This window comes from Anoplopoma fimbria, chromosome 10 (genome assembly GCF_027596085.1).
Source record: "Anoplopoma fimbria isolate UVic2021 breed Golden Eagle Sablefish chromosome 10, Afim_UVic_2022, whole genome shotgun sequence".
NCBI lineage: Eukaryota > Metazoa > Chordata > Actinopteri > Perciformes > Anoplopomatidae > Anoplopoma > Anoplopoma fimbria.
This window is the reverse complement of record NC_072458.1, coordinates 8,817,221-8,844,863: the sequence shown is the minus strand read 5'-3', so window position 1 is coordinate 8,844,863 and position 27,643 is coordinate 8,817,221. Positions and strand designations below refer to the sequence as shown.

The 27,643-nt window shown below is 43.4% G+C and overlaps 2 protein-coding genes across 7 annotated transcripts in view; both read left to right on the top strand.

Annotated features, from left to right (window-relative positions):
- The first annotated feature begins 10,322 nt into the window (after positions 1 to 10,322).
- Positions 10,323 to 14,826, top strand: LOC129097261 (eomesodermin-like). Its single transcript, XM_054606063.1, is given in 7 exon segments — positions 10,323 to 11,381; positions 11,384 to 11,876; positions 12,287 to 12,441; positions 13,120 to 13,241; positions 13,465 to 13,623; positions 13,765 to 13,826; positions 13,933 to 14,826. Coding segments are annotated over 7 exon segments (1,959 nt in total). The 5' UTR covers positions 10,323 to 11,167; the 3' UTR covers positions 14,687 to 14,826.
- A 6,739-nt stretch (positions 14,827 to 21,565) lies between these two features.
- The window catches only part of LOC129097260 (sodium bicarbonate cotransporter 3-like), a 36,934-nt gene continuing 30,856 nt past the window's right edge, over positions 21,566 to 27,643 (top strand). For all 6 annotated transcript variants that reach the window (XM_054606060.1, XM_054606059.1, XM_054606058.1 and 3 more), the window contains exon 1: positions 21,566 to 21,740. In XM_054606060.1, coding sequence (XP_054462035.1) covers positions 21,699 to 21,740 — 42 coding nt within the window. In that variant the 5' untranslated portion in view covers positions 21,566 to 21,698. The remainder of the gene's footprint in view (positions 21,741 to 27,643) is intronic.

The following is a 27,643-nucleotide window of genomic DNA, read 5'->3' as shown; positions in this document are numbered from 1 at the left end:
TTGAAAAACTTTTTATTCAGCGTGAAAAGAGAATGCGCTCATGATTTAGGTGTACAGGCAGCCTTTGAATATTTATATAAACGCATTTACAGCAGGTCATTGAATTTATTATGGTGCAAATATTACTGTATTATCAAGTTTTAATATGAAACTCCCACCTGACTTTAAGGTACAAAATGTAATGCCTCTGATTTTTCCTCCTCAACTTTCTTCTAACAGGCCATCGTCAGTAAGTTGAGTCTCATTAAATGCTCTTTGCGAGTTGTCTGGAGATGTATCTATTCATTAGCTTCAAAAGGGTGTCATGTGTATGAATTATGCTAACAGGATCTAATTAGCAGATGCAAATGAGGTTAGTCAAAATTGTACTGAAAAGACAGAAGAAAAGCTCCATGGGATAGTTGGAGCTCGACAGCTCACCAACCGCCCCCATGCTGGGCACCAAATGTGATGGTTCGCCCCTGCTGCTGATCTATACAGGAGGCAGGACTGAACCATAAACACGGACGTGGGGAGGGCAGCTGTTTATAGCGCAGACATGCACCCCCCTCCCCTTCCCCACAAGAAACAAGTTACACAACCAGCTGATGGAACTCCAGAATCCGGCGTGAAGAGGACTCAGTAATAGCAGCCGCCTACCAGCTCCTGCCACTCTGACATCAGTGGCCCCAGACTGTGGAGAAGCTGGCAGGACTCGGGGAGCATGCCTTCTGGCCTCGGCAGAGAGGAAGGCCAGCAGGCTGCAGCACAACACACATACCGTACCCACACACACACACACACACACACACACATACTTCACCCTGCAGTGGGAGTCATGGTTAAACTAGCTCACATGCACGCAGGGTTAGAGTGGGGGTTGGGGTGGGGGGGGGGGCAGCAACTAGTGACCCTGTTTATGGCAGGAATCAGAAAGCTACAAAGAGCAGAGATCGCTGTTAATTGGCGTGAGGCGGATGATGCCTGCCTAACCCTTGTGTTGAACCCCCGAGTCTATCGGCCCTGCCAAGACTGGCAGAATTTCAAGAGTGAGCAATGCAAGCTGGGATGAGATTCAGCTCCCGTTAAACTACAAAATGCCAGGTTAACTTGAATTGTGTATCCAATCCCATCTATCTTATATTAGATGTTTCATCTTCCTCTCCTCTAGTTTACTGTCATGTCTTCACAGTCTACTTGGCCGTAAACCCATAAAATGTCCCACAATATGTAAACACAAAATATAACGAATGATATTTGGAAATTTCAAGCTGACAGGTACTGAAGACTTTTTGAGAGAACTCATTGGCAATTCTGCATACATTTTTGTGCTTGACACTGTTTGAATTGCTGCATTCTGATGAGTTTGTCCATTCAGTACCTCTCTCACAGATAGTTTAGAACCAGACTGAAAGGACCTGTCAGTGGGATGGATATTTAAAGAAAGCCTCAAGTCTTGTAGTTAAAGTCACATCACTGTAACAAGCTAAAAACCAGCCAACACAAAGTCATACCACTCGGTATTGCGCTTGCTGGCTCACTGTCAGCCTGTCAGACTTCAAGTCTTTCTGGGACTCTTGAATAGAACAGAGCAATCGTAATTTAATAAGCCGCATCTGTGCGTTTCCTTTTACGGCAAGTAAAATTGTGTGAAAAAGGCCTATTGAGCCATGATCTTGTTTTTTCTTTAGATCCTTTCCCATTTTATTTTGAAGTTCCCTGCTTCTTGTGTCCTGTGTTCGTATGATTTCATTTCTTTGTTTGTTTTCCCCACCATCGTGATTACCTGCCCCCCCTACTTAGTTTCACCTGTCTCTCATCAGCCCTGTAGTCACCTGTGTTTATTCTCACCTGTTCCCACTTCCCCATTTCCCAGTCCCTATTTTTACAAGCTCAGTTAATTAGCTCTTTGTCGGTGTGTCTTCGGTTACGTTGGGAATTTTGTACCGGTTTGCCCTAGCTTTTGCCTGATATTTCCTGTCGTTATGTTGGATTTCTAATTGTACGTTTTTTTTTTTTTTTTTTTTATGAAATCATTACATAGTTTGTGCTGTATCTGCGTCTTTCTCAGCATTTGGGTCCATCCCCTATTGCCTGCTCTCCAAAGCATGACAAAGGGGAAATGTTGAAATGTTTCACCATCAAATTATGGTTGTTTTTTCTCACAGTATGAATGATAAACTATGTAAAGTAAAACTGATATTCCGTTTGAAAACATTTGCAATTAAGATCAAATCAGAATGATGTGAGGGCTGGATGGTAATAGGTTTACAACAGGTTCGAATGATATCTTGTAAAAAGTTGTCTTTTAGTTTTTTGTGTTTTTTTATGAAGGTCCAGCAAAATGAGTGATTGGTGAGCCAGCATTAGTTTTTTGCTTCCAACTGTTTATGAGAATGGCCTGCAAAAGTCAGTGCAGTGGCCATGCTCACAATTTGCAACATTTACACTCTTGACGTATGTCTGAAATATTATACTGCCGCTACAATTTTACTTGACAGTACAACTCCCTCTAAGTGGGTTTGAACAAGATTCAGGGAAATCCTGTAGAGAAAGTGAAAGAAAAAATAGCTTTAGGGTGGTGTGAGACCACCCACTCACAACCTCTGCTCTGGGTGACTCACCGCTAAACCACTGCTAACCACACAGGTAGTTCGGTCCTCAACATCATTTTAAGCAAAATGAAAGTGGGTAAATTTCTCATGGGTTATACACTGATTTGCCCCCATTTCTCCCCGGAATTATCTCTTTCTATGATGAGATTCTTGTATTTAGGCTTACCGGTAGGCCTTTTACGCATGTTCACGCAATTGTGATTGTTCTCTAGAAGGACATCCTCTTAATATTTCTGACATCTAACAATTAACATAGGCAACAAGCAGCCCCCAAAGAAGCCTAACAATGAACATAATTAATTGCAGTTCACAAGACGTGAAAACAAAGCAAAAGCACTTTTCTGCCTTGTTCATTTTGAGTGCAACAGATCCCCTGTCTTCACACCTCCCACATTGGTTTAACGTGTTGCATTGTCCCCCCACACAGCTATTCACGTACACACACACACGAGAAACACTCAGAGACCCACACACGCTATAACACTCACACAGCTATACGAAGACCACATCAGCCTGGGGCTCCCCTTTTGTCTGCCTCTGCACAAAAGGTGTGATCGCTCCTTGTGCCGGTGAGGAGGTGGGGGACATTCTTTAACCAGGGGTGGAAGGTATTAGCCTGGTGTGTCCTCCTCTGCCAAATCATACTTGGACTTGAGGGTTGGCCATCATCGGGGATCCCCCATGCACCCATCCGAGCTGTGAAGGACAGTTACACCAGCCCTGCACTGTCATGGGTTCATGTCTTCGTCCTTCTTTCCATACAAAAACTAAGACTGTAAAAACTGCAGCAAAAAGGCTGAGAAACTAATTCTGACTTAACTCAATGTAATAAAGGAACAGTTGCGCACTTTTTTTAAAATACGCTTATTTAGCTTTTTTGCCAAGAGTTGAAAGCCAAAGTTAGGTTTAAGTAAAATACATATGGAGCAATGGAAAAGAAAAACGTCACAAAAGTAACTTAAAAAAATTAAAACTTATTTGGGACACAGGTCTCGACCCTGGTCCTGGTTCAAGACTTGTTTGTTTTAGCCACCTACCTGTCCATCATAAACGATCTCTCGCTGAGTTATACAAGGTGCTTTTACATTGCATTCAGTTGAAACTCAATGGCATACAAATGAAACGCAAAAAGTATGAAAGGCGTTGCATTTCATGCAAAATGACTTCATGGTGTCATTTACACGCCAAATTATAACAACAATAGGGAGCTCAATGCCAGTTTGTCACACAATACAAAGAGACATGGGACTTGCATGGCATCATTCATTCCCATAAATCTCTGTCAGCATCTGTTTCCGTTCTGACTTTGACTTCAAATATTTGCAAACCAAGGAAATAACACCTCGCTTTTTTAATAGTTTCAAGATGACTACAGGTTATTGCAACTCATTCAGACACTGAAACATTATTCATTTCATACTGTGTGCGTAAACGAACGTCAGAAAGCTCAGCTAAAAGTCTGAGTTTTTTTCCTAGTGGCATCAATAGCTTCAACATACACCAGATTTTTGGACCATTACCACTGGGTTTGGGTCCAGCCCGTCTCGGCTGGTCTGTTCTATCAAGGTCCACAACCATCAGATGAACCTCGAAACAAGCGCACCCCCACGTCAGACAGAGTGTTTGGTCCATGTGTCTAGACCTCCACCATGTCTGACCCGCCAGCACAGAAGGACACACAAACACTCGACAGACGAGCATGAGGAACAAACACAGGCAGCCTCCGTCTACTCCACCATGTGACTTGGATATGCATGCTCACTGCTGTTCGTAATTTCTTATAACTGACACCCACCCTTCCACATCCACATATACACTTGTCAAATATGACACCTCTACCCACAAGGGGGAGACCAGGTTACCAGCCCTTCTTCTAGTAAGCCTGACTAAACTGTCCCACCGAGCCACACATGAGTGGGCCTTCCCTTCACCGTAAACAACTTCTGCTTTGGTCCCAGGCCCTCAGACAGGAGGGCCTTTAGTCCTCTATGTTTCTCCCTTGCTCTCCAGTCAGAGAAGGAAACCAAACCATGGACCACTTCCATGATATGTGGGAGTCCCTGCTGTTTCCGTGGCTGCCAGGCAGGCAGCCTCTTTCCTCTCCCCATCGGATAGTTTGGCTCTGTCACCGCGGGAGCCCATCTGATGTGGTCCCCCCCTCCATCTGACTAGCAGCTCTCTTCCCCGGGCCCAGACGGCTGGAGGGACGGAGCCGACGAAAGGGGCCGCAGATTGTTGTAGACCATTTACATGTAAATACAGAGCCCGGGCCCGGGTCTGGGTTCAATATTGAAGGTGTCCGCTGCACTGAGGTCCCTCTGTGTGTGCATATATGAGCGTGTGTGCATACGCGCCGGCAAGGGTATACGACCGTGTGTGCGCACGCACGTGCGTGTGTGTGTGTGTTCATGTATGTGCATGGCATGATCCAGTACATCTAAATTATACAGCTGCCAAATTGCTGCAAATGTTTTAATACAAAAGCATTCTGTGGTCTCTAATTATATCTAATGGCTGCTGGATGCATTTCTCCAGAGTAGGAATAGGAGCCTTTTCAGAGAATGATTTGGCTTTTAATCAATTAGTTTAATATCTAATTGCAGAAAGCAATGAAAATAAATAATAAATATTGACTTGAATGTGTCCAGTACCCGCATAAATGAGGCCTGAACGGGGGCTGTGAGGGTGTTTTTTGTTTGACAGACAGGGGCATCTAAGGGCCTTCTAACACTGTGAATGTAGCCCCTACTCCCCAGAGGAGACTGAAGATGCCGAGGCTACATCACTGTATCACCGGGGGGGTCAACCTTAAGCCATTAATCATGTCTACATAACCTCCCTCCCACTAGCATATGCCTCTGACTGGTAGACAGTAAGTCAGTTAGGGCTTTCCTCTGTGTCGCTCTAGAAGCTTTCATACCGGGAGAGAGAAGTGTTAAAACTCTACATTCTCACTTCTGACTCACTGATTTAACCACATTGAAGCAGGAGCAGCAGCAGAATACTCCTGTGGTGTAAATCTGTTTGTGTTCCCTGTCCAAAAAAAAGAAGAAAAAAAAAAGAAAAGGGTCCTCCTGAAATGCAGTTTCTGAGTCAGGGTTAGCAATGTGATAAAAGCCCAGCTTGTTTGGCGGTAATAGTGCTATGGGAAAGGACGGAGAACCAGGGGTGAGCCGGGGTGGGTCTGCTGTGTCTCGGTGGCTGGTTGGTTGGTTGACGAGCTCGTGTGTGGGACTATGCCCCCCGCCCACCCCCACCCCTCACCATCCCCAGCTCACCCCAACTATCCTCGTGTGTGCCTGCCAGAGAGGGAGGCTTAATGCCGAGTCGATACAACTCCGCCACCCTCCCTTACACCTCACGTTCCAGGGAACACATATATCCAGTCTACGCTGTCAAACTTTTAGCACCTGCTATTTTGCTCCGGTCCCTTATGTCAATGCCTCTGGTGTTTTCAGGAGGACGGGCCGGGAGAAGTGGGTCAACAAAGGTTGATGCTAAAATGGGGATGAGGGTGAGACTCGGGCCATCGGACTACAGTCCGCTGTTGGCTTCTTTTTCTTTTTTTATGCTTGTGACGACACAGTGGGTGAAAGTAAAAGGGTGGATGTGTCAGAGTCAGTTCATTGATCTTCTAACCCAATTCAAAGACCAAAAAAACATCATGAAGTTAACACCCTGTTCGAGGTTATTACTTTTTTAGTGTTAAATATGAAAGATTTGACAGAAATTGTCTGCATTTATTTCCCATTTTCTCAACATCTGGAAAACATCACTGGACTAGGAGACTTCAAAACTTCCGTAAGCACGGCAGCGCCAGGAGATAATGTATTTATGAGAGGATAAAAAGTCGGATAAGAGAAGCACAGCTACCTGGAACTCGTACTGTGTAGCTGCTGCGATTCCCTACAGGCCCTGGGTGACACTTTCTATAATGCAGTAATCCAAAAATCATGTTAGCATGCCTTGGGGAATCAAATACAGTGAGTGCAATCCTATTTCCCTGAATGCAGCCAGTACACCTTATTTTTCCAAGATTTGTCTTAACACAGTGGATTATCATTGCCCCCTGAAAAAAACCTTCGCATCACAAAAGCATTGGGCTCACATATCCCCGGATACATCTCTAATCCACTGCTCCTTCCACGGGCCAGACACACACACACAAAAAAAAGCACACACACATGCATGCATGCATGCATGCAGCAACATGCTGACATTGAGTCTTATCTGTTGATATGACGCAAAGTAGCATCCGATGGTTTTATGCAATCTGGTGTACTTTAATGTCTTTTGCGGAATTCAAACGTGCTGCATATATAGAGAGAATTCCCGTGGGTCTCACTCACTGACTGCTTGCAGATGGGGAAGATTCTCATTTCATGATAATTTGCTCTGCTAGAATGACATGGGAAATAGCCTACATGACATCAAACATGAATATACTTTACATATTCTAATGTTCTTTGAGTATAGGTTAAAAAAATGCATTATGCCAACAAAAAGAAGTGAATACAAATACATTTTGTCCAGGCAAGATGAGAGAACCTTGTGCTGTTTAAATCATGACAAAAAATGGCGGGGACAAGGAAATAAGAAAAAGAGAGTAATTGATGAAAGCAATATGCACCCGCATGGAAATTCATTGAAGCTGTCACCTTTGTATCTTTGAAGACAGCAGCATGTCTGTAACATAAGCTTTCCTCTGCGCGGAGGCTACTGCTTTGATTAAACGCTAGCAATCCCCCCGCACACTGGAAAATATACTGGGGGACATCTTTGATAAACTTGTGAAATAAATTCTTTCCAATAAAAATGCTCTGGAGGATGATGATTTGCGGAGGAGCGCAGCGCTGGCACGGTGCACATTGCACTCGGTTCGTTTCCCAGCACCCCTCCCTCCAGGGGTCTCGGTGGCGAGGATCTCTAATGAGACTTGCGTTATTAATCCTTGCAATGGGGTACATGAATTCACTCCCGAGCAAAGGCTTCAGCAGCCACCTTGGCCCATAAAACCTGGAATGTATTCCTTTCATGTGCTCTGTTGATGATCTACTCTGACAACAATATGGTAAGACTTCCCTTCCCCTGTCGCGCGGGCCCAGGCCCGGGGCCAAGGAGGGTCATCTCAGACACACTTGGACTTTTATAGGTGGTCAAGAAACATGCTGACAGGTCACAAGTGGGAGCTCCTTTATGAGTGGAACCTAAACATCCACCTCATTTGGAATTAGTTCATTTATAGGTGGCCTGTAAATCACATTTATTTTGTTTTCTACATAGCTTTCAAATGGCATCTGAGTCTTTGGGGTCATTTTAGAAAAACCAACCTACTTTACTTCAGACTGCAGCCATTAAAACAACAGCAGCAAAGAGTTTTGTTTCTGCACGGGGTTGCCTGTGAAAGATAAGCTTAAAAGTTGTGAAACAATTCTTGCAAAGAAAATTTCACGTGCCTTGCTTTTTGCAGGTGGTGTGAAAGCCAAATTTCCCTCAAAAACTTTCTCTTGACACCATTGATCAAAAATTTGCTGATAATGCAAGGGCCATATGAAATGAGAGATTGCACGGATGAGGCGTTGACAGCTCAGGTGTGAAATGTTTGACTTTTTTTCTTCCTTTGAAGTATAGGTATTTAGCCTCTAACTATAGAACGACAGCCTGCAGCAACACTGAGTCAAGAGAGCAGCACCTCTGCTGTGTCTGTGAGAGAGAGAAACTGAGAGAGAGAGGTCATTAACACACAGACATAAAGTATATCCTTCTTAATCCTGGTTCAAGCTCACAGGCTCATGGTGATCCTCACAATGCATGTACTTGGTAATTTTTCTTTTTGCATCCAAGCATATTGGCTCAAAGCCTTTGGGATTCATGGAAAAAAACGGGCCTTCCCAACAGTAGCTTCTCCTGATTCTGCTAAAATGAAATTTTACATTTCACAAAACCCCAAAAGCTGCTCAGGTGGCACCGTCTCACAATGTTCCCTGTGGAATTCTGCATTCGTCGCAAAAAGGAAGAAAGACGATGATTTGGTTATGTTTGAGAGACAGGTCAAAAATAAATAATAGAATTGCTTCTTTTTCGAGCCATTTGGAAAAGAAAATGCTTGATCTCTATTGTCGAATGTTTGGTGTTCCCCGCCTGTGTGCGGCAGTCAGGGACGGCTCTCCGGTCTTTGATTGACAGACTGTGTGCTGTGTGCATGTAGCTCTGGTCCCCTGATGGCCCAACAGCCAGCTCCACTGTCCCATTTATGACACCAGCCAATCTGCCTCCAGCCGAGACTCTCCCACAGCTTTTCACAGATCTGTATCCCCATTTCCCCCAAATTCATCTCACCCCTTACTCTCCCTCCAGCTTTCTTTAAGACACACGTGCACAGACTGCCCAGACACAGGCACACACACACACACTTACACACACACACACACACACACACACACACACACACACACACACACACACACACACACACACACACACACACACACACATACATGTGAAACACAAGCTGAGTTTGCTGCAGTTGAAGATGATGCAAGGTGAGATGCAAGTGGAAAAAGTGAGAGTCTGCATGCTGCTCTCTTACAGTGTTGAGTTATGTGAATATAACCAACGATGGGAAAGTTCCCTTAGTTATCCTGGACGGTCGCTAGAGGGCGCTGTCACCGCTCCACTACTGATGAATCCTCTTATGATGAGGACGGGGGCCGCATGAACGACGTTTTTTGGTGCGACATGTTTCTTTGATTATTTCTGGTTTCGGGAGCTTTCGATCTCTCTCGCTAGCTCCTTCAGCGTTTGTGTGTGTGTGTGTGTGTGTGTGTGTGTGTGTGTGTGTGTGTGTGTGTGTGTGTGTGCGTGTGTTTCAGACATAGACATGGGCAATTTACAATTAATTTATGATCAATAAACATGTTTTATTTTTGTTCAGTGACGATGTCCCTTTATTTTTTATTATTGTTGTAGGTTATTTGCTGTTAGTCATGCAGCAGACTCGTGCAGTTTAAGTGCATCCTTTCTCATCCAGACCTGTATAGGCCTACCTTTATTTAAATTCCAGTGGTTATTAAGGGAGATTTATTTACAATAGTTTAGAAACGGCAGCTTGCCTCTTTGAAACCACGTTCCTTAAAATGTGAGAAAAAAAAATACAAAGACATAAAATACAATTTGTCAGATAGCTCATGCACATTATGTAGCAATATGAAATTTATTTCACACATCCCAAATTTACTCAAACAAATTTGTACGGTTTTATATTTTAAATCAATCAAATCAGAAAATAGATCTGTTTTTTTGTCCGAATATCCAGATACTTTTAATGCAATCTCTCATTTTTTGGTGTGTTAATTAGTGACCAATTTAACAATAATTCACATGTTGGATTAAAACTTCCAAAAGAAGGAAAAATAAAAAAAACACCTCTATTTCTATTTTCTTTAAAGAAAAATCATTATTTGAAGGGTATTAAAGCCCCAGCATCCAAAATACACCAGTCACCTGAGAAAAGGAGAAGGAAGCTGTAATAATATTCGCTTTTTTTTCTCTTCTTAATCCGAGAAAAAATAAATTAAACGAAAAATTAATATCGTCTCTGTTTTTATTCCAGGTGTTCCTTTGCAGTCCGTTTTTACGGTCGATAGTTGTATTAGAGCAAACACTGAAACCCTGGAAGTGTAAGAGGCGACGGAGGCCAATTATAGGAAATAAGGTGCACATGTGATTTTTTTTTTTTTTTCTTAACGTGTTGAGAGTGTTTGCAGGAGGGGAAAGGGTCTCGGTGTTTGGCTGCTCATCGAGGATAAGTCTTCCTGGGTGAGTGAGTGAGTGAGTGAGTGTGGAAGTAATCTGACAAGCCGTATGTGAATGTACATTTTACAAGATGACGCGAGACCGAAACTGAAAGATTATCGGGGATTAGAAGCGTGCGCGGTGGGGAAAGCGAGACTGGTGAAGCACTTATTTTGGTCAATTTGTATTTTTGAGTAAAAAATGTGCATTAATACTGGTTGTCGTTTTAGCCTTTTAGAATTTTTTTTTATAGCAAACTGAAGTTGTTTTTTTTTGCACTTTGCTATTTATTGTTTTAATCTTGGATGTGTGGCGCGTGGAACGATCGCCTCTTCGGTCAACTCTTTACCCGGGACGTGAGAGTTTAAAAAAAAAAAAATAAGCGTAACAACACTCGTGGCGACTTTTCTCCTGATCTTATTTTCCACCAGAAGCTTTCTAATTGAATTAGAGTAGTGTGTCCATTGGCTCCGGAGCCGGCTGGTGCCCCCGCGTGCTTCTCCAAAAGCTCCTCCCCTCTCGCTCACAATCAGTTGGGTGTGTGGAGAACTACGTCTTATAAGAGCCGCCGAACATCCCGTGTCCAGCCTAGAATCTGATCCGAACACCCTACAGGCGAGGAGACGCTTTAACCTCCTTCCATCAGTCGTAAGGGAGGGAGGCGTGCAGAGCCAGAAACGACCCGGGCGCCGGTGGTTTTGCTGTCGCCTCCTTGGCTGAGATTCACCGCCTCTGGAAACTCTCAGAAGTCTTTTTTATTTATTGCAAAGGTCTAAACAATGCAGTTAGAGAACATCCTTCCCAGCGCCAGCATCAATTTACCCAAGACCTTTTACAACCTCTCGTCGTCGGACAGTGCCAACAACAGCCCGAGGCCGTCATCGCAGCTTGACTACCAAGAAGTGGACCGGACTGAATCAGAGTCCAGCAGCGCCCCTAAGAAGTACCTGAGCGGGGCAGGGAGCGGGATGCTGGGTGAGGGGGAGGGGGACCTTTCGCTAAGACCGGGCCCGATGGGAGGAAAGGCTCCCCGGTGCTCGGCGAGGACGAGTTGACGAGCGGTCGACGATACAACATAGATGAACTTGGCTCCGACAGATACTTCATCTCGTCCACCCAGGCGAGTTCCGACATGGCAAGCCCCTGTTCCCTCTTCCCTTACGCAGGACAGACCGGCTCGGTGTACACCGGGTCCAGCAGCTCCAGGTACCCGGCCTCGCTTCATTACGGATCCGTCCTGCCGCCGGCGGGATTCTCCTCCTCGTCTGTGTGCACCGGCAGGAGTCAGTTTAGCAGCGGAGGGTACCAGTTCAGCCAGGGTCCGGGCTGTTTGTACCCCTCGTATCCCGGGCCGGGGACGGGGATTGGCTCCATGTCTCTGCCGGGGTCTGCCGCCGGAGCCAGGGCGCAGGTCTATCTGTGCAACCGGCCTCTGTGGCTGAAATTCCACCGGCACCAGACCGAGATGATCATCACCAAACAGGGCAGGTAAGCAGAAGGCCCGCTTTAAACGCACGACGGACTGCAGACAGTGTGCAGAATGTGAAATTCGTTTTAATATTTCCAGTCGGCCTGTTTAGACTCTATTTCTCATAACACCTGTCATTTTTATACCACTTTTTACGCATGGCCAAAATGTTACGCACACAAGTCATATCTCTCTTTTGCGCATTTTTATGTGGTTTTGAACTTTTAAATTGCAAGTTTTCGTTTCTGGTAAATTGTAAATGCACAACTACACAGCAGACCAAACATGACAATGATAAAACGGACAATTATTTCTAATATAATATTAGATAAGCACTTTGACAAATGCTACACATGACAGGAGAGTTTTTCCTGCCTTATGAGTACAGCTGTTAATTATCCTCTTTTTTTTTTCATTTTCCCTTTTCTAGACGGATGTTCCCATTCCTCAGCTTCAACATCACTGGACTCAACCTCACGGCCCATTACAATGTGTTTGTAGAAGTTATTTTGGCTGACCCGAATCACTGGCGCTTTCAGGGGGGAAAGTGGGTCACCTGTGGGAAAGCAGACAATAATATGCAAGGTGAGTTAGAGATTTAAGAAAACTCAATTTTCTCTGGCAAATATGTATTTTGTTTAACAAAAGATTGGAAAATAAATAACTAAAACGAAATTAGAAATAAATAATGCAGCAATTCAGCATTCAGTCCTGATGGCTTGATGAAGTGTGAATCAAATTTGGGTGTCAAGAATTATATTATTTTTGGAAATAAAGATCGTTTTTTTTTTAAATGTATTATAATTTACACAATTTGGAAAAAAATGTTTTGACAGGTTTAGATTATTTTATTGTTTTTAATGCAATCATTTAGACTCATCTCGGAGAACCAGCTCAAGTGTGAAACTTGTCTTTTTAATGACTGTTACTTGATGCATTAAAATAATTTAATTCTTTATTTGATCATTTATGGATAATAGGAATATAATTAGAAGAAAAATAATAATTTTCAGAATCTTTTAAAAACAGAACTTTCCACTTTTGTTTAAATACATTTCATCAGTCCATCCAGAATCTACTGTCAACAAATGTTTTCATTAAATTAACCTAAACAAAATAATTCATGTTTTATGTATTTAAAAAAAAGAAGTTATTTTAGATCATTAAATACAGTCGTTGATGTCTAATGTCAAATGAGGATTTGATTTCTTATTCTTTCTGTTTGCCATATTACTAACTACGTTATTTCATTTTAAATTTCAGGTAACAAAATGTATGTTCATCCTGAATCTCCGAACACCGGTGCTCACTGGATGAGGCAAGAAATCTCTTTTGGCAAGTTGAAGCTGACTAACAATAAAGGGGCCAACAACAACAACACACAGGTTAGATATTGATTTCTGACATGCTTCAATTCTTCATTCGCCATTATTGCTTCTGACTTGAACTAACTGAAAATTATTATGCAAGTATTATAACTTTCAAGCATGACTGCAATCTTTAAAGATATTCAATTCATTTTATTTCTAATTAAAGAGCACAAGTCGATTCACTCGGCCTGTTGTGACATCTCCGGCGTTGCACTTATCACACGTCTCTCCTCTGCAGATGATAGTCTTGCAGTCGCTTCACAAATACCAACCTCGGCTGCACATTGTGGAGGTGACGGAAGACGGAGTGGAGGACATGAGCAACGAGGCCCGAACTCAGACCTTCACCTTCCCAGAGAACCAGTTTATAGCCGTCACTGCGTACCAGAACACAGATGTAAGCACTGGAATGATGCATTTTTTAATTTTGGATTTAGAATTTATGTAGCTGTTTAGATGCAATGCATGCATTAATGTTTAGTTTTACATATCTCAAATTATTGATGAAAGTTTTTTTGTTTGTTTGTTTGTCTTTTAGATCACACAGCTGAAGATAGATCACAACCCTTTTGCGAAAGGTTTCCGGGACAACTATGACTCGTAAGTGTCTTGCACTTCAAGCGGTGTGGTTGATCTGTTTTTTCCGGTGCCACCTTATTTGATGCAGGCCGCTGAATTTTCTTGTGTTCTCGTTTCTGTCAAACAGGATGTACACGGCCCCAGAGAGTGACCGGTTGACTCCGTCCCCCACAGACTCCCCTCGCTCCACCCAGATTGTGCCGGGGGCCCGCTATGCCATGCAGCCTTTCTTTCAGGACCAGTTCGTCAACAACCTGCCTCAGAACCGCTTCTACGCCAGCGAGCGAGCCGTCCCCCAAACCAACAGCCTCCTCTCCTCGCAGAGTGAGGACGTCAGCGCTGCGGCCTCTGCCCAGCGCTGGTTCGTCCCCCCGGTCCAGCAGCCGGGCTCCAACAAATTGGATCTGGGCTACGAGAATGACTATTCCACCAGCAGCCTGCTGTCCTACGGCATCAAGCCGCTGTCCCTGCAGACGTCCCACGCCCTCAGCTACTACCCGGACTCGGCCTTCGCCTCCATGGCTGCGGGCTGGGGCACCAGAAGCTCTTACCAGCGCAAGATGACCACGGGCCTACCCTGGTCCCCCCGTCCAAGCCCCCCAGCCTTCCCGGAGGACCAGCTGGGGGTCACAAAAGACAAGCTGCCCGAGGAGAGCGCGCCGCCCGCCTCGACCTGGATCGAGACGTCCCACTCGCTGAAATCGGTGGACTCTAGCGATTCCGGTGTGTACTCCGTGGTGTGCAAGCGGCGCAGGATGTCCCCCGGGGGCTCAAGCACAGAGAACTCCCCCACCATCAAGTGTGAGGACTTGACCACGGAAGAGTACAACAAGGACAACCCAAAAGGCATGGGTTATTATGCATTCTACACAAGCCCCTAAGACTGTATTTATTGAAAACTCAATATAATTATTTTGTTCATTACTGCGTGCATTCCATTCCTTGTTAATGTCTGTTTTCTCTTTTCTCTAAAGGTGCCAAAGCTTAGTGTCCCCCCCCCCCCCTCCCTCCCCCCCCCCCTACCCCCCAAGCAAGCTGCACATGGTTATTTCCCCCAGGCCAGCCCCTCTCACATACCTGAGCAGAAACATGCATAGTGATTGTTGTTTTTTGAAAAAGCATGTCCCTTTTTATTCATTTATTTTTTACAACTTTCCTTTTTTACAAATGTGAATTTTTTTTCTTCTTTTTTCTTCCCCCTGCGTATTTAAGTCATTTCCGTTGTACAGTATTCGTGCACTTTAGAATGTGATGTATCTTGTACAAATTGTCTTCATGGAGGTGTTACTAAATGGATAATAAAACGGCTTTTCACAAAGCAGATGTCCAAATGTCTGTCTCGGTATGTTTTAACGTCCCATGTCCACAGTGTATGAATAAGACGTTCTTAAAAATAAACTATCAACTGTAGACACAATTCTACACATGCATTATTAAATGTACAGCCGCTGCTGGAACTGAAATAACTGGATCTGATGCATTTTCTGAAGAGAATAAATCCAAAGTGTGTGTTATGCAGTGAATAAGTAGTGGGACCTGTAACCCTACTGTATGTTATGGCTTGTTATAGAGGCTATGAATTTGGGCCTCTAAAATAAAGGCTCCCCTGAGTGGTTGCTTACAACAAGTTGACATAGCAACAAGTAGCCTACTATATAAAATAATACTATCTGAATAAGACGATGCTTTCAAATGGAGCGGCGCGGTGATAAAATATAGCAAATTTAGCGTTCAAAATGAGGTATTTTTAAATATCAATACACATTTCTCCTGAAAGCAATTTAAAACCAAGTGCAGATGAGTAGGGAATTAATTTCAATCAACTTTAATTTGTTACTTCAAACAACAGAAAAAGATAAGGGCATGGGATGGCATATAGTGTGTGAAAGCCTACTTCTGTTTTAAGGTCACAGTCAGTAAGCACTATCATGTTTTATTCTTCATGTTTTCCTTAAATGGTGTTTATGCACAAAAGAGCTGAGCAATCCTTTTCAAGCAACAAATGAGTGCAACGAGGTAACACCACAGCTCACAATTCAAGTGAGCGAAGTGTGATTTAAATATGAAATTTACATGTTTTTAGGTGACATCACTCACAACATAGACCCAGTTAGGTAGAAAGCACACAGTCCTACCATTCCTTCTGTTGTTGCCATGGTGTTTTCACGCATTTTATCATTTACCCAAGTAGTGCAACTGCATTGCGAGGCATGTGTACTTAGAAGATATGAAAACATGCTAGAGAGAAAAATGGTCCATCGGCCACCCAACTAAGGGCAACGCATAGCCCAACACCTCTATTTATACGCCTCTCAAAAGTGGATTAGTGGAGATAAATCCACGAAAAGAGAAGTCATAATATTCACACAGAGACTACTTGGCTCATGTTCTCAACACCTGTTTTTCTTCAAGTGAAAATACTTCAAATCCTCCCCCATAAGGACTCCAATTTGAATTGATTTGCATACTCGAATTCTAATTAATTCTGTTGTCAGACTCCTTGACAAAGTGAGGAGTCTGACTAACTCCAATTAACACCTCCTAACAAGGTAGAGTGCTTGATTGCCCTGGCCTCTCAGGAAAGCTGTAAGAAAAAGGCTCTTGGGGGGGTTCCAGCCGGGAGAATATAAATGTTTGCACTTGTGCGTGTCAGCAAATTGTATTTCGGAGCATCTGACGATTTTTTTCTCCTCCTTTTCATGCTGCCCTGACCTCTGCTCATCGGTGGTCGGGAGATGGATTGTGACTGGACAACTACGGCGACTAGAAAAGAGAGTTGCAGTAATGTGACAGTAATTGATACATTGACGATCGGTGGGGAAAAACAATGAGAATTTGACATGCCTGTAATTCATAACCCATTACTGACATACAGTTTAGTGGAAATGGCGTGAATCTCTCAGTCAGAATAAAGAAATTACTTTTTGGGTGCTAATTCTATTTTAATTTTACCATTATTTAGCCGGGATCATCCCCTTTACATTTTGAGTCCTGGCCAAGATGGTGAAGTTTAAGTTTCACACAAGCGCCACATAAAAAAATAAAAAAAGACAAACTAAAACGAACAAAATAGCAAAAGGTTAGAAGCAACAGAAAAAGTTCCTCTTAAAAGTGACAACAAAACAATCCAGTAAATTGCATCAACCAAATAATTGTGGTTCAGGGTCAGGACCAGTATATTCATTACTTAAATGATCCTTAATCCTGTTGTTAAAGTCTTGCTTATAAAATAATGCAGTTTTCAGATGATAGTATGTGAACACTCCCGGTGCTTTGTATTAAGCAAGAATTTGCATGGGCGATACGTATTTCACACCGATTATTAGAAATACTGCAGTTTAACTTCCAATTAACATGCGATTACTGGAATTTATGGGTTTTCCAGCACACATGCAAACTAACCCAAGCACACATTCACGCTTCAAGGTGCATCTCTGTTTAAATGCCTCGTCAAATGCATGTTGGCACTGCATATGTAATGTCTGCCATCCTCCCACCGAAATGAAACCTCATACACAGCGACAGCCTGACTTACATACACGGTAACAGCTACATGTATCTTGCATCTGAAACTACAAACATCATCCTCGGTCTCCACTGCAGCTCTGTCGACAATCATCTTATTATTTATTTGATGGACATGCCAGGTGATTCGTCGGAGCTCTCAACATCTCCAAAATAAAAACCTGGCAACAAGTCGATAAATTGTGTCTTTCTCAACCCATTCATGCAAGAAGTGTAGTAATCAATAGACACCTCTGCAGCGTGCTACCACAAATTCAGACCATGTTGACTCGCTATATGCGCATTGGGATAAGACCGGAAGAATTGACTACCGTTGTTAACATTGCTTGCTACAATCACATTAATTGACTGGGTTTTGCTGCAGTGTCAGTAGTACAAGGCCTGGCAGAAACAAGCTAGTGGTTTGTAGGATTTAAAGCGCATTAGTAAAACTTCTTCTTTCCTCATGTGTGTGACCAACCTTCCCTCAGGCCGTCCATCGGCGACCACGTTGAGAGTTCATGTAAGAAAGGCCAAGGAGGCTACGGAGACATTGTACCCAAGGAGGGCTGACATCTAAACACAGATGAAGGCCTGAGGCACTTTCCTCACCTTCAGTCACACACTATTACTGCTCTCACTGACTAAATGCAGCCACAGGCAGACGTGTGTCTGGGTCAACAATTTTTTAAAGACACCCCCCCCCATTTTTAAAAAGTACCCTACAGACCGAGCACGAGTGAGACGGTGGTGGTTATGTTTCCTCTTCACACTACATTTCCCCTTTTGATGTGTTGATAAATGTCACCTTTGTTAAATGCTTATCAAGCCAGTTAGCATTACTGTGGAATTGTTCCTCAGGGACGGTTTGAGCCTCGTGTGGCCACTCGGCTGTTTTGTGATGTATTCGCGCGTGATCTAGTAAATGGCTTTTATTTTACAAAGACTTTCCTAAACATCTTGAGTTTAATGTCATTTAAGTCGACATGAGTCAGATCTTTTTAACTGTAGGAAACGATGCATGCCACTGCAGGCGCACACAGGCCCACACAAAAAGCAAGGAACAAGGTCCAGTGTGCTTTATTTAATTGTAAAACTAGCCCAAAACATATAGTATATGTACTGCAGATATCCTCTGGCACTGCCATGAAATATTCTGTTTTATGTATAATGAGCTCATGTTCTTTGTGTTTTCACGTAGAGGTCATGGCCATCGACAGCCCTAATGATGCTGACAAAGGCTCTCCTTTTAGCTCGCTCCAGGTGTCGGATGTACACAACACAATGCTTTATTTAGTCTCACTGTCTGCTTTGGACCTGGTTAATCAGCAGTAAATATTGGAGGAGGGGGGGCTTACTAAAGTATGGGTGTAATGCTCGCAGGTCTGCTGGAGTGAGACCCTGGTGTGAGATGAGTCTCAAGTTGGCCGGGCCACAACTGTTTGCAGAAGGGCGTCGAGTGTTGGCACAGAGCGCGGAGGTGAGAGGAACCGGAGGCGAGGCCGGGCCCCTCGCGTCGGTGCCCTCAGACGGCGTGTGCGGCGCGCAGCCAGGGCCCTGACTCACTGGTGCATGGATAACGCTGGAGAGAGTATCCCGCGGCTAAGCTGCACTTAACAGCACATTGATTTCAAACCCCCGTGTTCCCTCTCGAGGGCAGTGGGACGCACCTCAACAGGCCGGACCCCCCCACACCCCCGCCTGCCCTCCCTTTTTCTTTTCCCCTTCTGACCACCACCACCATTTACCATCTCCGCAGCCTACCCCCTCCCACCATCTACCCATCCCTGAGTCGATTTGGGTACACCATGCTGGTCACTGGCCTCTACTCCCCCCACCAACCCCACCCCCTGTGAGGGTCCCAGAGGAGTTGAACAGGTTTCAGGGGCACTAAGGCTCCGGCAGGACAACGGTCTTGAGAGCGATGTCTTGGGTTAGGGCGTGCAGAGGCAGCGGCGTGGAATAGATCTGTGGTCAAAATCAATGCATTGGCACTTTGATGGAGCGCTCCAACAGATTTGGGTATGTCACATTCTGGTCTTTCTCTCCTGGCGCCATCAGAGGGCCTCGACACTGGAGAAAAAAAAACATCATCCACTAAACCTTCTGGGAGAGAGGGACTCTTAATTTCTACAGCCTCTGGGACAAAACATGACACAGTCAATATTCATTTGGTGGCTTGCGCCTAACATGTTTCTCTCTCTGAGCTGCTGCCTCTCGCTGCTCAATGCTAAATGAAAAATGTCTGTGTAACCTTTGCACAGATTGAACAAGTTCTGCAGCCATTACATCTGGATTTTACATTTGACATTAAGAGACGAGGGTTGTAATTCTTCCACTGCAGTAAGTTCAGTGAGACTACACTATTCTTTCTGCTTTTTTTTTGTCTTTCTTTCCAAAGCTTCGAAAGAGAAAACTTTCTTTCCCAGCATCACCACACCTTGCAGTCTGCATCTCTTTCTGCGAGTTGCCCCAGCACAGGTGGATGCCAGTGTGGTGCTTCTTCCACTTGTCTAACTTCTGACTCATATCCCAGCTTCATTATGCGGATGCATGTTTCAGGAGCAGTACACAGCACTCTTCGTTGTGCGCTAATGGGCTCTCAGCATCTTTAAGACTCAGGGTACAATTAAGAGGTGATAGTTTGATCTCCCACCTCGCAGTTCTATTTCGGAGCTGCCGCGTGATTATGCCGGAGGTTGATGGGTGGGTGAGGAACGGGGCTCTATTTAAAGGAAGACACCCATGAACACAAGAACAGACTACTTTTGCTGTTTGCCCATTGCTGATATATGTTCCAACTATATTTGTACTCCGCTGCGACACAATCACACAGTGATTTTGAAATCATGTTTCTGACGGGTGGTGTTCACCGTAATTATGGTTGTTAACTTTATATTTTTTACGTATGTAAGTATGTGCTAAATCCCACAGCTTTATAATTTACAATGACCTTTAATGACGTATAAAAATCAACTACAGTTGAGACTAAGAGTTTCCCATCCCCACTCCAACTTGATATACCATATTTTTTATTTTGATCTATCACATCATAATCACAACATATTTCTGATGGTTTGAAAAGTCCATTAGGGGGTTTCACTTGACAAATTATATTTATCATTAATGACCAGAAATAAAAGAGTGAAACTGAAAGTGTTGCCCTTTAAAGAGTGAATTAAATATGTTCATGTCTGGTGGCTGACTGCTTTATTCCACAGGAGAAATGGTTGATACAGCATTGCCATCTGCTGGTGAAAATGAATTATTACAAAGTATCAAATCCTAATACATGATAAAAAAAAGGTAGTTTTGTGGAAGATGGATGACAAGCATGTCTCAGGAGGGTGTATAATAAATAATAGGATTTCATTTTAAATTTGTGCAAATACAACTATTATGCTTTCAGTCATTTTGTAATATAAATATCTGAGGATTCGCAGGCATAGGCGGCCATGTAATTTTTGTCACTAAAAGTGAACTATTATATTAAAATCCTTTATAAAGTTAGTCAGTGTATATTTAAAAATCCACAGGGTTTGATCTTAGCCATCATAAAACTTATACAACTTAATACAACCTTACTCTCGTAACGTCCTTTTGTCCGTCCTGTTATCCAACATTTGTGATTTCATTATATTTAGAAGTGAATAACTTCAGGTCATAATAAACATCTTATTACAATATATTATTACTTATGGAATTTCCTTTTTGAATGTACAGGTATATTGCATATAAATTGCTGTACATTCAATTTGGTGTATTTATCAAATGTGTGTGTTTGTCACAAATGAGATGATGGTATTATTTCACAGTGTTAATACTGCTAGTGTAAATTAATCTCTAGATTTTTTTACTTTGCCTTTTAGTAGCTCTTAAGTTAAAAGACTATGGTAAAATATATTAAAAAATAGATCCTGTGATAGGATCCAAAAATTCAAACCTTATTAAGGCGACATGCCTCATTTTCATATCCAGTTAGTTTTGAATAAGTTGTATATATTTTAACTATTCTCGTCGGTACAACTTACATTTTGAATCACCACGGAAGCGAACAGTCCCAGCAAGTTCTACGAAGTTTAAAAAACAAAATCACTAAAAAACAAAAAACACTAACCCGCTTGAGACTTTGCGGGAGCACGGAAAATAGCCCCCGCCCCCATCGTGACGTATCTAGATTTGATTGGCTGAGAACGCCGGGTATCGCACGCGCATTGGCAACCAGTCACTGTCAATCATTCTAGAGGCGTGTCCTCGCCGTGTCGTCAGGGAAAGCGGAGCCAGTCCTCACAGTTCACGCGCTAGTCTCTACCGGCCCGGGCTCTTCCGTTACATCAACTGTTAAAAATAAAAGAGCTATAGAGGGCCAGAAGACCGGCGGCAGGTGAAATGGACGAACCGTCGGAACAAATGCGGCCCCTTCTGAGAACAGTAAGTGCCCGCCCACCGCAGTTAGCCGCTAGCCCTCCATTATGCGTGTGTGTGTGTGTGTGTGTGTGTGTGTATATGTGTGTGTGTGTGGCTCTTTGTCCGTGTTTGCCCCTTGTTTGCCAGGCAGCCGCAGAAGTACGCGGCTCCAGTGATGCTCGGGAGTCAGATTCAGCGAGGCACCATCCGGCAGGCTGGCCGCTATTGTTAGCCGGCTTTCTACTTCTGACACGTGGCATGGGTACAAGTGGTGTTCGGGTCTCCCGTTTAGGTCATCCACAGCGTTCATCTACACACAAGCTCTTTAGAAATGTTTGGGTTTTTTTTTTTTATGCCGAAGTTTTAGGTCTTTTATTAGTTCATCTCCTCTTGTTTCCAGACATATATGAAATAGCCGACGGTACGAGCAGAGTGGAGCCTCCTAAGTTAGTTGAATTAATGGATATCCTGTTTCATCAGTGTTTGTCCACCACGCATTTCATAAACTAAAACGTCCACACAACGAGATGAAAGCCTTTGTTGTTGCCTGGGTAGGTCCGACGATAGTTTATAAAGCACGTAATTAAATGACGTTTCGTTTGCAGCAGTGTTGTAGCATTTCCTCCGTCACGTTCAACAGGTCCACCCGTCCCTTACTACACAATAAGTGTCCCCCGGTTGATACGACCTGCAGGCACAATTAAAGATATAAAAGGCTCATTTGCATATCAAATGCGCCCAAAATAGAGCAGCCTTCCTGTGTGACATTTCCAAGTCAGGAAACGCTGCTAATTTTACTACGAGGGCTTGTCCAACTAGAGAGGAGAGTGGGGGGGATAGACATGGGGCTGAAAGAGAAATTGTGTTGGAACAATATCACACACGTCAGTTAAAGTTGGTCACATCTACCAAAACTCTCTTCAATGTGCTATTTCAACCTGAGTTGTGGCTGAGTAGAGACTCACATCCTGTCTTTTTGCTGTAACTTTTACTCTCACAGACAGAGGTATCGGCATCAAACACACACAGCACTGTTAGACAGCCCCAAAAAAAGAAGCCTGGATTCAGCGCTAAGTTTAAAATGCATGCTGACTGTCTGCTGTGTACTTCTTCCCCAGGCATGGACGTCAATACCTTCACTGTGACACGGAGCCTATAACTGCAATTGTTAAGCTTTGACTCTGGCATTTAGCTAATGTGTGCATGTTTACCACACAGGAATCTGGTTTCAACAAGAAACTCTTGTTATATTCAGGCTTGCTGGTTGACCAATGCCGTTGTGAGGAGTCTCCTCTGAACTGCAACTGAATAGAAAGCTGTAATTGTTTCGGTTGGCCTCAACTTCTGTACATTTAAAACAACTGTGTTGGAGTCATATCAATGGACCAAGGGGACTCGTAGCATGCAATGTCACTGAGCGGTTGTCTTTTCGGCTGCCTTTATGCCACCGATTATCATCTCAGGCCGTTTGTGGCATTTATAGAAGGCTACTTAGACGGCTTTGTGTTTAAGTGACCCGTATTAGCCTCAGGGTCGAAGATGAACTTCCTTCTCCGCCTGCGTGTGTTTTGCATGTTTAACTTCATGAGTGCTAAGTTGCCAAAGATTAGACGTATCTGCATCACAGGGTAATGGACCATCTGGTTCAAACTTGTAGCAGAGAGATGTGTTTGTTGTGGAAAGGCTGATGATCTAGACACTAAAAGAAAAGAGAAGGGTTATAAAAGCAGTTTTATAGTTTGGACCATTTGGTTTCCCTTACTGTTTGGTCCATGCGTCATACTTTGCTCAATAAATGCACACTGTTACTTACTTTTAACGTGAACTCTGTTTTTCAACGATTTCGTCTATACTAATTTGGCTCTGCCGTGCGGTCTCTTGAACGTAAGCTCAGGTGTTTGCCAGCTTACCAGGAGAAGAGGGATTTGTGCGTTCTGCTGTTCCACTAGTGAAAGATGGGTTTTAGTCCAGCCAGGGTAGGCTCTGTGAGCTGGACTATTATTGGCTCAGCACTTACTGCTGGGGTTAGTGAGTGTTTTATTTAGCTTACTCACTGTATGACATTGCTTTGAATGGTCAATTACATATAATGAGCCTCTTTGCCAGTCTGATGGTGCTGTGTACTGTACAGCTACACATTAAGATAATACGATAAAAATAATTCATTCCTACCGTACCCAGCTATAGGCTAATTGGTGTGCACAACAGAGAGCCTGTTTGTTTATATTGTACCAAATGTTCTGCGAGAATCAAATCTACTTTCAGAAAGTAGTATGCGATTAAACATGCCACAAGCGTTTAAGTACTTCTTGGGACAATAATCGATTTAGTCCACTACATAAATAAGAGAGTTACACAGTTATGTTTCCTGTCCTGTAGTTTGTTTCTTACTCAAAGAAAATGTTGCATTTCATTTTGGGATTCTTTTGCTCTTCTACACGAAGGCAAAAGAGCAAGCTTTTCTAACTACTTTGTGCCTCACCTTGACACAGTTCAATGCATTTACATTGTCGAGCTGCTCTGTAGATTAAAAAGAAACTGTAGAAGTAGGGGAGAGCGTCATTCATTACCTTTTGCCACCCACATTTCCCTAACTAGCAAGGGGATTCAGATCAGCCTCGGGAATACTCCTGGGAGTCACAATCAATCCCTCAAAGGTCATTTCATGAATGTAAAAGAAAGGAAAAGCAGATCAAAGGGCCCACGATTGTACTAATCTGCATGGTAGTTTGCCTTTGTCGGTCATGTGAACAGAGAGGATTGGAGAGTTCATCCAATTACAGGAAACGTATCAACCCCATGCTGCTAGGTGTGGAATCAATCTGGATGGTTGCATATAATGGGAGCTTGGTCCCAAAGCCTCTTTCTTCTGCATAAATACCGGACTGTACACATGTAACCATCTGCCAGAAAAATCTTTAATCTCTCTACGTTACGAGAAGCGGAATTTATTGGACCGCTGTGCAGATGAATACGTCAATAAAGTCATTTCATTGATTATTTGATTGACAAAAAAACAAGAATGCTACTTTTTTGATAATTGATCATTAATTTGTTGTTTTCGAACAAAAATGTTCCATTGTCTTGGTCAAGCTTCTGAAATGTAAGGATTATTGCTTTTTCTGTCTTTCATGAAAGTAAAACTCAATATCTTTGGGGTTTTTTGTTCAGGTTCATATGTTTTTTGTTCGTTCGGAGCAACGCATGATTTTATTTACAACTTTCCATAGACTACATTAAGTTATCCAGTAACAATACTACACATCTGGGTCTGTTTTTCTGTTCTCCTCTTGGTGCATGCTGTCGTCTGTGGCATGCCAGTGACCTAGATGTAACCTACAGAGCAGCTTTGTACCAGCAGCATGCTACTATTGCACATTATTACAGTACTGCCTCTTATCATGACTCTAATTGAGATGTCACCATAACCCTAACATGGGCAGCTCTTGAAAAGCCATTCAGGAAACACTAGTTTGGTCTTGAAAAAAGGCATTGTGAAGACATCACCCTGGGCTCTGAAAACTTGGGAATTTGACCTTTTTGATGTTTCATAAACTGAACAATTATATATATTCTGATTAATCAATAACAAAAATAATTTACGGTCGCAGCCCCATTCATGCAAGTTATTATAAGCTTAAAGTCAGTTCTTTCAAACATTTGCAACATGTACGATAGTACGGTCTTGCTTTTTGTTCAGTCTCAAGACCTCAGGTCAAGTCAAATTTGCGTGTTGGCTCAGCGAAGGTTCAGCCATTAGATGGCACTCTATTTCATTTCATGCCCACTTTATGGGGACCACCATGGGGATAGCTTAATTTTAGGTTTGGTTTCACCTTTGACTTTATTGTTTTGTGGTTAGTCTACTCAGCATTTACTGGCACTCTTATGGATGCTGCATTCAAAGGGTCTCTCTGGACCGTGATCCTCAGCGTTTGCTTCCATTAGAAAATAGTTACTGCTTGGGTTTCAGGAACATGTTCCTTTTGCCCTACTCATGTAACAGTTTCTGTTGTAGACAGAACACAAATGAGCCATAGTTCTTTGGAAATTGTAGGTTGTCGAAAGACATGTGCAACCTTCAGGCTACGATAAGGATTGTGAATGTCAAAAGCCACGGAGATATTTTAAGTCTCAATGAATACGCAGCTATCTCTCCCTTTTCAAAAGCCGCTATCTGTCCTTTTTCAATTCAATGCAACGCAACCTCTGAGAAATTCTCAGCTCACACGTGTGCTTGTTTCTATTTATCTGTGTTGGGGGGGGGGTGAGTTCTTAATTTGTGACCTGAATACCTCAGCGGGTGAGCATTTGAATGTCCTCCAAATGTACGTGTGCGTCCTCTATGTGTATGGGTGCGTTTTAAAGCTCTTGGCCGGGAGAATGAAATATTCATGGTGGTATGGCGGGATTGGCTGCCGAGCAAAGAGCGCGCTGACAGGGTAGAGCATAGCACCGTGTGTTCAGAAGAGGCTCGCTCCCTCTCCCTCTCCTCCTCCTCCTCCTTTCTCCGTATAAAGAGATGAGCAGAGGAAGAGGGAACGGACGAGTGCGACAGCGTCTCAGCACACACACACACACACACACACCTTCCCCAACAGAGATAGCCGACACAGAAGGAACTGGCTGACATCCTTGCTGCCTGTGCTTTGCCGATGTTTTAGTCTAAATGGATGAACACAGCGAAGGGGAGCATGTGCTTACGGTACGTCTGGTCGTGTGTGTGTGTGTGTGTGTGTGTGTGTGGGGGGGGGGTTACGTTTGCATGCACAGAGCCCCTGGATCCAGTTCAAGTGTAGAACATGACAGCCAGTGTTATTGGTATTGTTTTGTTTTCTATTGGTTTGTCCTCTTGTGTTTGTCTACGGTGGAGTCCAGGTGTCCGTGCCAATGAATGGGGCAGGTGGTCGGCACAGAGAAGCTGTTGCCCTAATGTGTCTTTTCAAATGGAAACGTTTTCCTTTCTACTCTTTAATCGCCTTCATGGAGCAGGAAAGCGAGGGAACCGACGGAGACAGTTATGGCTGCTTGAAGGAGCGGGACAAGGAGAACAGGAAGGGAGAGAGATGAGGAGTGTTGGGGAGAGGAGGGTGAATAATGGGTCTGCCAAGGTAGCTGAATGCAAAACAAGGTGCATGCTGTCAACAGAGATGATGTTTATAGACTGGAGTGAATTTAACTGAAATGCTTGTTTCCATTCAGTCCAGATAACATTACAAAGCGCGACAACGACTACCCAGAGTGGGAGCAATGCACGAGGAGGGACTGTTGGATTTAGGAGGAAAATATTTGTGAGGCGGGGATGTTTTCCATCTTTGTGTCTGCGAAGTCTGTGCATGTTTGGGAGTATTGGCTACATTCAATGGAAACTATGATTAATATCTGTTTGTTTCCTGCTAAATTAGCTGTTTTAATCTATAATATTAAACTACATCTTCACTCAGGAGACACCAGGGAGAGGTCACAAGCTTGTGACTGCCTCTGCCTTCTTAGTTATGCCCTGTCCAAACATGGTGATGGGCTCTGAGAGGTAAATAATTGAATAGCTAGTCAGCAAAAGATGAATGTTGCTGCCTGATCAAATTATATAATTATTATCTGTGTTAGATAAAGATTACCCTGCTAGGCACCATGGATGTGTGTGCCTTCCTGAAAAGATTTCCCCAATTAATATATTACTTGTGCACATAATTTCTTGTAAATAATTTGGTTAGCAGTCGTCTACAATCCATCAAATTGTCTTTTCTGTTTTCAGACATCATTTAATGGTTACATAATTTACCATTAATTGGCAGTAAATAAATGTCAATATTCTCGTCCGTAGTACGCAATTGTGCATTTTGGCAGCGTGACACAGAGAGATGGACAGGTCTCTCACTATGTAACGCCTCTCTTACGTCAGTCTCTATCGATTGGATCGGGTCCCA